The sequence below is a fragment of the Aethalodelphis obliquidens genome, unplaced genomic scaffold (genome assembly GCF_003676395.1).
Source record: "Aethalodelphis obliquidens isolate GAN/ISIS:26980383/991018 unplaced genomic scaffold, ASM367639v1 scaffold2, whole genome shotgun sequence".
Classification (NCBI taxonomy): domain Eukaryota; kingdom Metazoa; phylum Chordata; class Mammalia; order Artiodactyla; family Delphinidae; genus Aethalodelphis; species Aethalodelphis obliquidens.
In genome coordinates, this window is record NW_020837946.1 from 78,255,887 (window position 1) to 78,270,117 (window position 14,231).

At 37.7% G+C, this 14,231-nt stretch overlaps 1 protein-coding gene across 1 annotated transcript in view; it reads left to right on the plus strand.

Annotated features, from left to right (window-relative positions):
- NEB (nebulin) overlaps positions 1 to 14,231 on the plus strand; it is a 248,266-nt gene that overhangs the window by 57,751 nt on the left and 176,284 nt on the right. Inside the window, exons 22-28 of the mRNA XM_027078303.1 lie at positions 3,391 to 3,588; positions 5,602 to 5,709; positions 8,013 to 8,111; positions 8,874 to 8,978; positions 9,066 to 9,173; positions 10,655 to 10,966; positions 11,072 to 11,278. Coding sequence (XP_026934104.1) covers positions 3,391 to 3,588; positions 5,602 to 5,709; positions 8,013 to 8,111; positions 8,874 to 8,978; positions 9,066 to 9,173; positions 10,655 to 10,966; positions 11,072 to 11,278 — 1,137 coding nt within the window. The remainder of the gene's footprint in view (positions 1 to 3,390; positions 3,589 to 5,601; positions 5,710 to 8,012; positions 8,112 to 8,873; positions 8,979 to 9,065; positions 9,174 to 10,654; positions 10,967 to 11,071; positions 11,279 to 14,231) is intronic.

Sequence of the window (14,231 nt, forward strand, 5' to 3'; positions counted from 1 at the left end):
ATAGTCTGAACTCAGGGAGTCTGATTCCTCCAGCTCTGTTTTTTTCCCTCAAGACTGCTTTGGCTATTCGGGGTCTTTTGTGTCTCCATACAAATTTTAAGATGATTTGCTCTAGCTCCGTAAAAAATGCCATAGGTAATTTGATAGGGATTGCATTGAATCTGTAGATTGCTTTGGGTAGTACAGTCATTTTCACAATATTTGTTCTTCCAATCCAAGAACATGGTCTATCTCTCCATCTGTTGGTATCATCTTTAATTTCTTTCATCGGTGTCTTATAGTTTTCTGCATACAGACCTTTTGTCTCCCTAGGTCGGTTTATTCCTAGGTATTTTATTCTTTTTGTTGCAGTGGTAAATGGGAGTGTAAAATAGGAATAAATTTAACAAAGGAGGTAAAATACCAGTACTCTGAAAACTATAAGACATTGATGAAGAAAATTGAAGGTGATACAAAACAATGGAAAGATATCCCATTCTCATGGATTAGAAGAATTAATGTTGTTAAAATGCCCATACAACCCAAAGAAATCTACAGAGGTTATGCAATCCATATCAAAATACCCATAACTTTTTTCACAGAACCAGAACAAATGATTCTAAAACTTATATGGAACCACAGTAGATCCTGAATAGCCAAACCAATCTTGAGAAGAAAGAACAAAGCTGGAGGTATTATGCTTCCAAACTTCAGACTGTATTACAAAGCTACAGAAATCAATACAGCATGGTCCTGTACAAAATCAGACACAGAGATCAGTGGAACAGAATAGAGAGCCCAGAAATAAACTCACGCACCTATGGTCAATTAAACTATGACAAAGGAGGCAAGAATATACAATGGAGAAAAGACAGTGTCTTCAATAAGTGGTGCTGGGAAAACTGGACAGCTACATGTAAAAGAATGAAATAGAACATATTTGCAAATGATATGGCCAAGAAGGGGTTAACATCCAGACTATATAAATCGCTCGTGCAGCTCAGTATCAAGAAAGCAAACAATCAAAAAAAAAAAAAAAAGAAAGAAAATGGGCGGAAGACTTGAATAGACATTTTTCCAAAGAAGGCATACAGGTGGCTGACAGTCTCATGAAAAGATGCTCAGCATTGCTAATTATTAGAGAAATACAAATCAAAACAACAATGAGATATCACCTCATACCTGTCAGAATGGCTATCATCCAAAAGTCTACCAATAGCAAATGTTGGCAAGGATGTAGAGAAAAGGGAACCCTCCTACACTGTTGGTGGGTGTGTAAATTGGTGCAGCCACTATGGAAAACAGTATGGAGGTTCCTTAAAAAACTAAAAATAGAGCTACCATATGGCCAGTAGTTCCACTCCTGGGCATATATCCAGAAAAGACAAAAACACTAGTTCAAAAAGATACATGTACCCCAGTATTCATAGCAGCATTATTTACAATAGCCAAGATATGGAAGCAACCTAAGCATCCATCAACAGGTAAATGGATAAAGAATATGTGGTATATATATACAATCGAGTATCACTCAGCCATAAAGGAGTGAAATTCTGCCATTTGCAGCAGTGTGGATGTACCTAGAGAATATTATGCTTGTAAAATAAGTCAGACGGAGAGAGACAAGTACTGTATGATATGTGGAATCTAAAAAATAAAACAAATGAACGTATATAACAAAACAGAGACAGACACAGATATAGAAACAAACTTGAATTGATAGTTACCAGTAGGGAGAGGGAAGGAGAGAGAGGCAAGATAGGGGTATGGGATTAAGAGACACAAACTGTTATGCATAAAATAGATAAGCAATTAGGTTATATTGTACAACACAGGGAATTATAGCCATTATCTTGTAATAACTTTTAATGGAGCATAATCTGTAAAAACACTGAAGTACTATGCTGTCTACCTGAAACTAATATTGTAAATCAACTATACTTCAATAAAAAAATAAATCAGTAGGGAATTCCCTGGTGGTCCAGTGGTTAAGACTCTGTGCTTCCACTGCAGGGGGGCACAGGTTCCATCTCTGGCTGGGGAACTGGGATCCCACAGGCCACACGGTGGGACCAAATAAACAAATAGATAAAAATAAAAATAAAGCCATTTGGAGCTTTGACAACCTTTTATATGTGCAGCATGTGTGAGCTTATCTGAACTTGAACAAAAGGGTCAAAACAATTTAGTCAAAAACACTTCCACACACCAACTGCTATTGCAACATTGCTTTATCCGTTTATTTCTAATAAAGACAAACTGTCTTTATTTTTTTCAGTGTTCTTGCATGCCATCATAAAGTTTCCATATTTTATTTTCAGAAACCAGGGCCTAGATTTTACAATTAAGAGAGGAATTTATTCTGTGAAACTGACTACCCACAATGTTTTAGAAGGAAGACTATATTCCCTAAGAAAGTTAAAAGATTGGATTATTTGTAAAAGGAATTTCTGCAGGAGATTTATAATGCACATCTATACTTGCTAGCTTGGATCACTGTCTTTAGAGCTTATGTGATTATAGGGAGATATAATAGGTTTAGAATCTTCCTAAAGGAAAAATTCTGGGTCAGAATTTTTCTCTCTTTTAAGGTAATTGGTGAGCAGACATGATGAAGCTGGGACTTTGACCTAATTAACACCCTGTCTAACCATTCCAGAAAACCAACCGATGAAAGTGCCTTCTGAGGCCAGTCAGGACATTTGGTTTATGAGAACACTGTACATAAGGGCCAACGTTACTTCAGTGGGTCAATTTCATAAATTTTTCTCCTTTGAGGTCTTATAACTGCTGAAATCTGAAACTTCTTTTAAATTGTTACCAAAATTAAACTTAATATGGAAAAACCTCTGGGGTTCTCAGTGGGGCTTATCTGTTGTGCAAAATAGAATAGTCAGGTTGAAAAATCAGTAACTATTCACTTAAAGATGACTTTAGAAAAGTCAAGAAGTCAAGTGTACAGCTCTGTTTATGAAGTAGTCGTTTTATAAAATCAGAAGTATGAAATGATTGTCAAATGATTTTTGACAATTTAAAAAATACTTCTTTAATGGAAGACTCTTCCAAGGTTAGATTACCTTAGCAGAAATCATGCTTGCTAGTGGTCCTTGAAAAACCCTGTTTTAAAATAAAATAATAGCTGGCTGAATCAGAAGCTGTGGCCCATTCCTACTGTCTGACAGTTCCTCTTTGACCTAAACAAAGATTTGAGAAGATCTGTCCATGCATCTGCCCATGATTTTGGGAGGGGCGGTTTCAGTGATGTGAAACATATGATAAAATTTTAGGAAAAAATAACTAACTAGAAGGAAAAAATCTCTATCTTTTATTTGTTGTTTATGAGAGATCTCTGTGCTTTTCTGGAAATCCATTGAAGATTTGTGCTAATAAATGGTAATTTCCTATTCACAGCATGAATATCGTAAAAACTATGAAAAGTCAAAAACTATCTACACGGCACCTCTTGATATGCTCCAAGTGACTCAAGCTAAGAAATCTCAGGCAATTGCTAGTGATGTCGACTATAAGCACCTCTTACACAATTACAGCTGCCCGCCGGACAGCATTAACATGGACCTTGCCAAGAAGGCTTATGCACTGCAGAGTGATGTGAGTAACCAGATTTTCTCTATTCCCTCTTTTTAAGGTAAAAACTGAAAAGGATTTCTAAGTTGAGTGATTTTTTGGCAATTCTCAGAAGTATCTGCATTGTCTTCTGTATGTAGCAAGTATGTAATGGGAAAATGATCCTTGGGATTCTATGAGAGCACACCCCTCAGAGTTAGAGAGGCCTGGGTCTGGCAAAAGCACCCCATCACAGTTTCCTTTTGGGAAAGTGATCAACCTTGCTGAGTTTAGAGTCTTCCTGCAAAATTGGAATAATACAAAAGAATTGTTTTCATTATTTAAATGCATTCAAAATACTCTTAGCATGGTGCTGGGCCCTGGTGAATTCTCAGTAAACATTCACTATTATCATCATCACCATTATCATAATTATCACATTCATCATTATCAATAATTTTTTGTATAGATTGCTATCTTGTCTGAAAATAGAATATATTATTTATAGCATTACTTTTTATAATAGCTGGGGTTTTTTCCTGCAGATCAAAACTTCTTTAGGCAAATTAATTTGTCTGAGCTATACAATTGAATACTTTATCCTAACAGTTCTATTTTTTTAATGGTAAAATAGACATAACATAATATTTGCCATCTTTACCAGTTTTGATTATACAGTTCAGCAGCAGTTACATTCCCATGGTTGTGCAACCAATCTCCAGAACTTTTTCATCTTGCAAAAATGCAACTCTCTGCACATTAAACAACTCCCCATTTCCTCTTCCCCTCAGTCCCTGTCAACCACCCTTCTACTTTCTGTCTCTGTGAGTTGGACTACTCTAAAGACCTCGTATCAATGGAATTATGCAATGCTTGTCCTTTTGTGCCTGGTTTATTTCACTTAGCATAATGTCCTCAAGGTTCATCCATGTTATAGTATGTGTCAGAGTTTTCTTCCTTTTTGAGGCTGAATTCTATTCCATTCTATGTGTATACATTTGGGTTATCCATTCATCTGTCAGTGAACATTTGGGCTGCTTCCACCTTCTGGCTATTGTGACGAATGCCACAATGAACATGGATGTATGAATATCTTCAAGATCCTGTTTTCAATTCTTTCGAGTATATACCCAGAAGTAGAATTTCTGGATGATTTGGTAGTTCTATTTTTAATTTTTTGAGGAATCGCTGTACTTTTTCCCATAGCAGCTGCACAATTTTACATTCTTATCACTAAAAATTCTATTTTATGCATTATTATCTTACTTGTTTCATTTTGTTATGTTTCTTCCTCCCAAATAGATCATAGGTTTTTCAAAGGCAGGAACCAATGGTTTCTTGATTTTTCATTCCAGTTAGAAGGCCCACACTAAAGAACAATCATCTGAATTTTATATCTAGAGTACGTGTTTTAGGTATCACCTATAGCCAGACAACAGGAGTAGGTCATTATTTTAATAGCATCAAGTAACTGTCTCCCAGATAGGTCCAATTCCAAATGATAACTGCTCTCCATAAGCAAATTATTGAATACAACTATATTAAAGTGTGTTGTTAGCCAATGTAGAAACACTCCTAAGCTTACAATTACATATGAAGGGCAATATGTGTAAACACTTAATACAAATAACTACTATCAAGTCTTATCAGAAAATGAGTAAAATTATCCACCTTCAATATGGCCTTCAGTTATAATCTGACCATAGAAACATAATACATAATATGTTCTAGTGAGCAAACATCTCACGTTTGATGATCTAAATATAACAATTTCATTTATTCTTTGAAATACAGCTTTGAATTTAGCAGATTGGAATTATAATTCCACATACTTTGGAAATAAGGGTGAAGTAGAACATATGCCAACTAGAAAGAACAGTGCAAACCTAAGGGCTGTTAAAAATCTCTCCCCAAGGAAATGTTTAAAATAACCTCAACGTATGGAATAAGGAAACTGGTCAGAAAACTTAAAAGCATTATTTTGGGGAAAATGTTAATGATTTTACGAAGAAGGATGATGCTGAGAAAAGAAATGTAATCTTTCTCTTGGTGTTTTAGGTCCAATACAAAGCTGACTACAATAGCTGGATGAAAGGTTGCGGCTGGGTACCTTTTGGGTCCTTAGAAATAGAAAAGGCAAAGCGAGCTTCAGACATTCTGAATGAGGTAAAGCCATCATATCTCTGTGTGTCACAGAGATAGATTTGTGAATGTGACATGGTAAAACTTCCCAAACCATGGGAAATGCCTCCTTTACCACTTCATTTTCTAGTATTGCTGCTGAGGAAAAAAACCCCAACTTATCACGTGCATGAATTATCTCGGTAGATAATCATACCTCTTCACATCACCAAAGTCGTTTACGTTAACCAATCATGACAGAAATATTTTTAACAGCTTTATCGAGGTACAGTTTGCATACCACAAAAATTCACATATTTTAAGTGTACCCCTTGACAAGTTTTAATAAATCCATATAGTTGCATAGCCATCCCCACAATTGAATTTTTTTTAACTGGTAAATGCATCTTTATTTTTCAGAAGCAAGATAGAAAATCAGTAGTATATTATGAAATACACAATATAGGAGTGAAATCAGCATGGTCTAGGGAGGTTGGACTGCAAGTTCTGTTAGGTCGTTGGATGCAGTTGGTATCAAGAGGTTAGGTCAAGGTTGCTTCAACTTTGGCCTTGGGTTTCATGAGATCCCCCTACTAGTTAGGAATGGTTTTAGCAGCAAGAAAAAGAAAATACTTGCAGTTATGGAGGCTACTCAAATACTTTGTCTTCAAAATAGTCAGGAGGGGGTTGGCTGCTGGCGTAGATTCAGGGGCTCAGTGATATCAGACCCACAATTGAATTTTTTTTTTTTTTCCTCCGGTACGCGGGCCTCTCACTGCTGTGGCCTCTCCCGTTGCCGAGCACAGGCTCCAGACGCGCAGGCTCAGCGGCCATGGCTCACGGGCCCAGCCGCTCTGCGGCATGTGGGATCTTCCCAGACCGGGGCATGAACCCGTGTCCCCTGCATCGGCAGGCAGACTCTCAACCACTGTGCCACCAGGGAAGCCCCACAATTGAATTTTAAGATGCTGCTAGCACCCCAAAAAGTTCTCACTCCCATTTTCAACCCCAGACAACCACCGATCTGCTTTCTGCCTCTATAATTTTGCCTTTTCTAGAAATTTCTTTTGTATCAGGATTCTTTCACTTAGCATAATGTTTTTGAGGTTCATCCATATCTCTACATGTGTCTGTAATATTTTCCTTTTTATTAGTGAGAGTAGTATTCCTTTGCACGACTATATCACACTTTGATTGTCCAGTTAGTGGGCATGTGGATTTTTTCCAATATTTGGCAATTATGAATTATGCATATAATGACTATTATAGAAATTTTCTTTGAAGTATTATTATACCTTATGCTATATTCTTGATGACTTTGAAGTAGTATATATGTTGTTATTGAACATATATATGTTGTTATAAGAAGAAACAAAGATGATCTTGGGGCTCTTAAAGCAGTCCCTTCTCTGACAGCAGTTGAACATTCCCCCTGCTGTCAGGTGAATCCGTCATCCAGGAAGTTAGACCACATAAAGAAGGGTCAGAGGTGCTAAGTGAGGGTTGTCTTCCACACCCAAGTTTTTGTTGTTCTTATTGTTTTGTACGTCTGTTTGTTTTTGGTGAAAACCACTTTATCTACTCAAGAGATCTTTCAGAAAAAATTCTCGGTTAGTGGTTTTCAGAAGTCTGAAGTTGAAAGAGGGATGCTACTATATACACAAAAGTGGGATGTATAGTATGAAAAAATGAAGAGAACTAGGAGAAGAATATAGGAATAAGGGTAGCTAGATGTTGCCAGCTCCCAATTGAAACATCTTCCCCATGGCCCCTCTCCTGTGTCTCCTCAGCACTTTAGTGATAACTTATGTACTAACCACATTAAGGCTTGCAAAGCAAAAGTCCTCCTTTTCTTATTAGTAATCCATAGCTATTGCCCTAGTTCCTCCATTCCTCCTCCCTCAACTGGAAAACTTCAGTTGCTGATGGAGTGACAAGGAAAATGACATTCCTGGGAGCTTGTTTAGTGTCATGCAAAGATACTCCACTCCATACTCCTTGCATGCTTTTCTGTTAATCCTTTAGAAAACTTTGTGATGTTTTGAGATTCTGCTGAGCTTTCAGAGTGCCTTCTTTCACATCATAAGCAAGAAATTAAGAGAATAAAGTCATTCCTGAAAGTTGTATTGGTCTGCACTTCCCCAAACAATCCAAAATTAAAACAATTTCTTTAAATGTTGGTTTTTGTATTGTATTCATTTTTTCCCCCAAGCCAGCACAGAATCAAATATTTTTACATTTTAAAATCAGGAAAATTTCTTGTCCCTCCAAAATAAATTTAAAGTATTTTGATTTATTAGCCTTTGGTGAAAGTATTATTATCTTTCTCTTTTTAATTTGTCAAACAGAAAAAATATCGCCAGCATCCAGATACTCTCAAGTTTACTTCGATTGAAGATGCTCCAATTATAGTACAGTCTAAGATTAACCAGGCCCAGAGGAGTGATGTAAGTGTTAATTCTCTCTGTATTTAAATGTTAACTAATACAAATACATTTGTATTCTAAATGTAATGATCACCTGTACTTACTAGGCAATCTAAAGAGACTCAGTTATATAAGCAGCTGTATAATTCCCCAGGTTTTCATTAAAAAAGCACACCTAATTCATATCTTTAGAGGATTATACATATTTCAGTGATTGGACATTGCTCTCGAAGGAAAAGGTAAGAGGGGCTTCTCTTGATAACCAGAAACACAAGCCTATTTCTAGGAAAGATCAGGAAGGTGATTATAGACACTACAACATATGAAACGGTTATATTTAAATTCAGAGGTAAGACAAAAATCATGCTTAGTAAAAACTACCCCTAAGTCCCTTTAGTCACCCACTGCCCACAAAATATAGATAGTTGGTAAATCCCACCCTATTAACTTTTCCTATGCTCAGGAAAGTGTCTACAGGTTAACTTTGTCTTTGGGTCACTTTCCTGGGCTCTTAGGTAGGTCCCCCTACCTTAGTCTGGAGGTTCTTAGCACATACCAAGGGACTTTTGCCAAGGCTAACAGGCACTAAGATCAGACCCTGTGCAATTGCATAGGAGATCTTAAATGCCTACAAATATTTTCCGGGGAATGTGGGGAAGGCACAGAGAGTGTCTTTCATTAAAATAACTCCTCTGTGCAATGTGATCTGCTCCAAAATTATTCTCCTGTGCCGTTAAACACTTTCCCCTACTTTATTTGTTTATGCATTTTTTTCTCTTCCAGATTGCCTACAAAGTCAAAGGGGAGGAAATTATTCACAAGTACAGTCTGCCGGCGGACGTGCCCCAGTTCATTCAGGCTAAAGTCAACGCCTACAATATCAGTGAGGTGTGCATGTGGGCTCAGCCGCTCACTGAGGGTTAAGCCTTTTCTACACGTGGTCTGAGTTATCTTCAAATGACGTTTTTCTTTCAGAATATGTACAAAGCAGACTTGAAAGACCTGAGCAAGAAGGGATACGACCTGAGAAACGATGCGATCCCCATCAAAGCTGCCAAAGTTGCCAGGCAGGCGGCGAGTGACGTAAGTCCAGCTGGTGGTCACCTGTGTGTAACCAGAAAATGGGGGCAGGTGGGCTTCTTATCCAAGTCTCCACGTCTGCTGTCCCTGACTGGAAGCAAGCCAGGCTGAAACTATTTAGAGAAGAAAGTTCCCTAAACAGATCTGAATTTTCTTGGGGGTAAGGATTTGTATAACCTTAACCAATCTGTTCTAATCAAGCCCCCTAATTTAAAATTCTCATCTATATTTCTGCACAAATTCACGTTATTTCTCTTATAGAAATAAAGAAGTTACCTGCTATTTACATCATAATAACCTCCTGATGGTAAACCTTTATCTCAAAACTTGCTTAATTTCTATGAATTCCCTCTTTGCCTTACCTCTCTTTTCACTTCATTGCTTCTACAGACTGATGAATGGGCTTCAAGTGTCAGAGCCCCTAAGAGTCAGTCATTAGGTTGCATTAAAGTGAAGACTTTTGTTTCTTTTCCTATCTTACTTCAACTCAGATGTCAACTGAAGTCACTTTGCTCTTTGAGATTTAAATAAAATGGACTCAAGCCCCCTCCTGCTGTCCTGCAGGAAGTGGGATTCCCTCCCCATGATTGCTGCATTCTCAGGTTTTTGCTTTTCTGATCACCTCTGGCTCCTGGTTTGCACATGATGGTTTTGCTCTGGCTCACCTGGGCTCTCCTCCCCTAGATTTATTCTCTTTCTGCTCTGCATGATCCAGAGATGGAACTCAGACCCTTCTTTTTGGTTTCCCTCCAAATCCCAAGTACAACTTTAATGATTGTTTGAAATGGAGTTGTCACTGCAGCAATGTAAATACATTAAGACTGAATAATGAATGTCCATGTCCTAAAAGCCCTGCTCCAGAATTTCTCACTGATCCCCTTTCTCTGTGGGTGATCTCCTCCAGCCACCCACCCCAGCATACACATAAACCTTCTCTCACATCTCTGCTACTCCGTTTCCTGGGGTTCTTCCCAAGTCTCCTCAAGGACACTTAATTCTCCCCACTTTATTATTCAGAACCAATTAGTGTTACACACTACTGGTTCTGGGTCTCCCTTTGAATATCCAAAGATTCATTAAAATTGTACTATTACTACTACTAGTATAATTCTATTATTAAAATAGCCAGCTATTTGGCTTTAGAAGCACAGAATAATTGGTAGAGTTTGTGAAATATTTATCTTTTCATTTGTCTCTATCACTAAGTGGAACAGAACTTATTTTACTTTGTCACTGATATAAATTATAGTAGCGTACGCACCCCAACCTCCCTTGGGTGGCAGAAGCAACCACAGACAACCAAATGGGCTCTAAATAACATTTTAATTTTAACAGGCTACATTTCATATATATACAAGCAAATATCAAATTGTTTGGTTATTGAAATAATTTCTGGGAAGCTCAATTGCTCAAATCATGGTCTCATTGTTCAGTAAAACCTTCATAACTACATTAAAAAATATGCCAACCTTTGTTTCCAACAGGTTCACTACAAAAAAGATTATGAAAAAGCCAAAGGGAAAATGGTTGGCTTCCAGAGTCTCCAAGATGATCCTAAACTGGTTCATTATATGAAGGTGGCCAAGATACAATCGGACCGGGAGTATAAAAAAGACTATGAGAAAACAAAGACCAAATACAACACACCCCATGATATGTTCAACGTTGTGGCAGCTAAGAAAGCTCAGGATGTTGCCAGCAATGTCAACTATAAGCATTTGCTTCATCACTACACCTACCTGCCTGATGCCATGGACGTGGAATTGTCGAAAAACATGATGCACATACAGAGCAATGTAAGTGACATTTACTCCACAAGACAGTCCCCCTCTAAGGAGGGAGCCTGCGTGAAAGAACCCACTGCCTGGGACACTCACTCCTCTCTTCTCTCTTTGGTGTAGAACGTCTATAAGGAAGACTACAACACCTGGATGAAAGGCATAGGCTGGATACCTATTGGCAGTCTGGAGGTAGAAAATGTTAAAAAGGCAGGTAATGCCCTGAATGAAAAGAAGTACAGGCAACATCCAGACACCCTCAAATTTACCAGCATCGTGGACTCCCCAGTTATGGTCCAGGCAAAACAGAACACGAAGCAAGTCAGTGATGTGAGTACAACAAAACAGAGGGTGCAAAAGGATGGAGGGAGGCTTCAAAAGATGAGCTCATCATTTTTATTCTCTGAGCCTAATATCTTTTCCTTTTAAAATTATTATTTTATTTCATTTAAAAATAATTATTTTTAGTTTGGGCACTAACATTTTCTTTTTTTTTTATATATCTTGCTTTTTACCTTCCTTTTAAAAATGTCTTCCTTTTTAACTGCCTATAAATACTGTGTTATTGGATAAAGTATTTGAGAAAGTGCAAAAAGTTCTACCCTAGAACGACACACACACAAACAAAACTTAAGCTTAAATCCCATACACGTTATTGTGGCAAATGCATCATATTCAATTCTATATTAAGTTGTTCATATTTGCTTTTCATATATAAAATATTAGTACAGGGAAATAATACACATGAGTAGATGATTTCTCTCCTCAGAATTCATCATACACAATTATTATAGATACTTTACTTATGTCTTGGAGGAGATTAGTGTATTGTTTGCCTGCCTGTCCATGAGGAATGTATACGTTCTGGCTAAAGACAGTTCTCAAGGAAAATTTGGTACATGAAAGAGCTAAAGGGACATCAAAAACATTCATTCATTAATTCATTGAATGAATGTTTTTGAACACCTTCCATGTGCCAGGCACTATATTATGTGCTGATGGTATAAAGATGAAACAGACGAGGATGAATGGGATACAGGACAAGAGTGTAAGACAAAGGCATGGATAGAAACAGCATCATCATATGGAGAGACGAATGCTACAGGAGAGGCATGTGCTAAGTAAGTATAAGAGGAGAGGGTAACTGCCTGCCAGAGCTTCCCTGGCAAATAAGGGAAGGCTGCATTACTGGCAAAAGGAAAAACATAATGACAGTCAAGAAGTAATGAATGGAAGGACAGTGAAGGATGAAGGATTTAGGATTGTAATCCTTCAAGACCTGATTATTGAGGGTCTTGAATGTTAATTTATACTCTGGACATTATGGGGTAGGTAACAGGAAGTACTGAAGATTTTTAATCCATGGAGTTGCATTATCAGGTCTGTGTTTTAAAAGAAAATTGGCAAAAAATGCAGAGAATATATTGGAAAGGGGAGAGATTGAAGGCAAGGAGATGAATTAGAAAGCTTCTACAGAAATTCAACAGAAACCTTATTTGGACCTAACTCAGGCAATAGCAGTGGGAAAGGAGATGTTTAGAAGGTAAAATTAACGAGATTCTCTGAATGCTTAGATGTGGTTTCTACAGGCAGTGAGGAAGTGAAGATAGCTCTTGGATTCCTAAAAGAAATTATTTAGTATTTGGAGATTCATTTGGCTATCAGCCATTTCAGATTTTACTTGTGATACATGCACACCAGTTTACATATGGTATACCACACAGACATGCTTGGGAAATGGAGGTATATATGATAAATGACAATCAAGAGATTAAAAATCTACTTGGGATTCCGATTGTGGTTTAGTTTTAGAAACTGAGCAATTTCTTTCTTTTTCATTACCAAGAGGAGGATACAGTATGATTTCTACCCCATGCACTTTGGTGTCTTTTAGACATCTTTAAAATGGCAAAATAGGGTAAATGTGAAGTGGTAAACCTCTTGCATAGGCTGGATTTACATATAAGCACCTTTATATTATGAGGAAATTATTATGTGCTTTTACTGATACAATTATAATTGGAAAGTTTTTAGGGGAATTGAAAGACTCATTCTAACTACCTCTTTCTCTCTAAGAGTAAAAAACCAAAAAATAAAAATAAAAACCAAGACTGTAAGAACTATTAACTCCACTAGCAAAAATGACCTTTTCTGGCTTTAGTGAATTCTGTTATCCATTTTAGGGTTTCACATTTGAACTCATTTTTTATTCATCTCTGGCAAGCAAAGATTGCTATTTTCTTAGGATTTTTTTTCTCTCTGTTTTAATACAGAGTTTTTGGGTCTTCCTTAATGAGATTCTTAAAATAGGAAGATAGCTTTGATAAATTCTCTTTTTTTTTTTATTTTGCGGTACACGGGCCTGTCACTGTTGTCGCCTCTCCCGTTGCGGAGCACAGGCTCCGGACGCGCAGGCTCAGCGGCCATGGCTCACGGGCCCAGCCGCTCCGCGACATGTGGGATCTTCCCGGATCGGGGCACGAACCCGCGTCCCCTGCATTGGCAGGCAGACTCTCAACCACTGCGCCATCAGGGAAGCCCGGCTTTGATAATTTTAAGTAATAGAAATTGTGGGGGATTATGCTAGGAATAACTTCTTTAAGCGTGTAATTAATGTATTTTCCTTTTTGTACCATCCATAATGCATTTTTCTTTTAACATCTTTATTGGAGTATAATTGCTTTACAATGGTGTGTTAGTTCCTGCTTTACAACAAAATGAATCAGTTATATATATACATATGTTCCTATATCTCTTCCCGCTTGCGTCTCCCTCCCTCCCACCCTCCCTATCCCACCCCTCCAGGCGGTCACAAAGCACCGAGCTGATCTCCCTGTGCTATGCGGCTGCTTCCCACTAGCTATCTACCTTACGTTTGGTAGTGTGTATATATGTCCATGCCTCTCTCTCGCTTTGTCACAGCTTACCCTTCCCCCTCCCCATATCCTCAATCCATTCTCTAGTAGGTCTGTGTCTTTATTCCTGTCTTACCCCTAGGTTCTTCATGACATTTTTTTTTCTTAAATTCCATATATATGTGTTAGCATACGGTATTTGTCTTTCTCTTTCTGACTAACTTCACTCTGTATGACAGACTCTAGGTCTATCCACCTCATTACAAATAGCTCAATTTCGTTTCTTTTTATGGCTGAGTAATATTCCATTGTATATATATGTGCCACATCTTCTTTATCCATTCATCCGATGATGGACACTTAGGTTGTTTCCATCTCCGGGCTATTGTAAATAGAGCTGCAATGAACATTTTGGTACAGGACTCTTT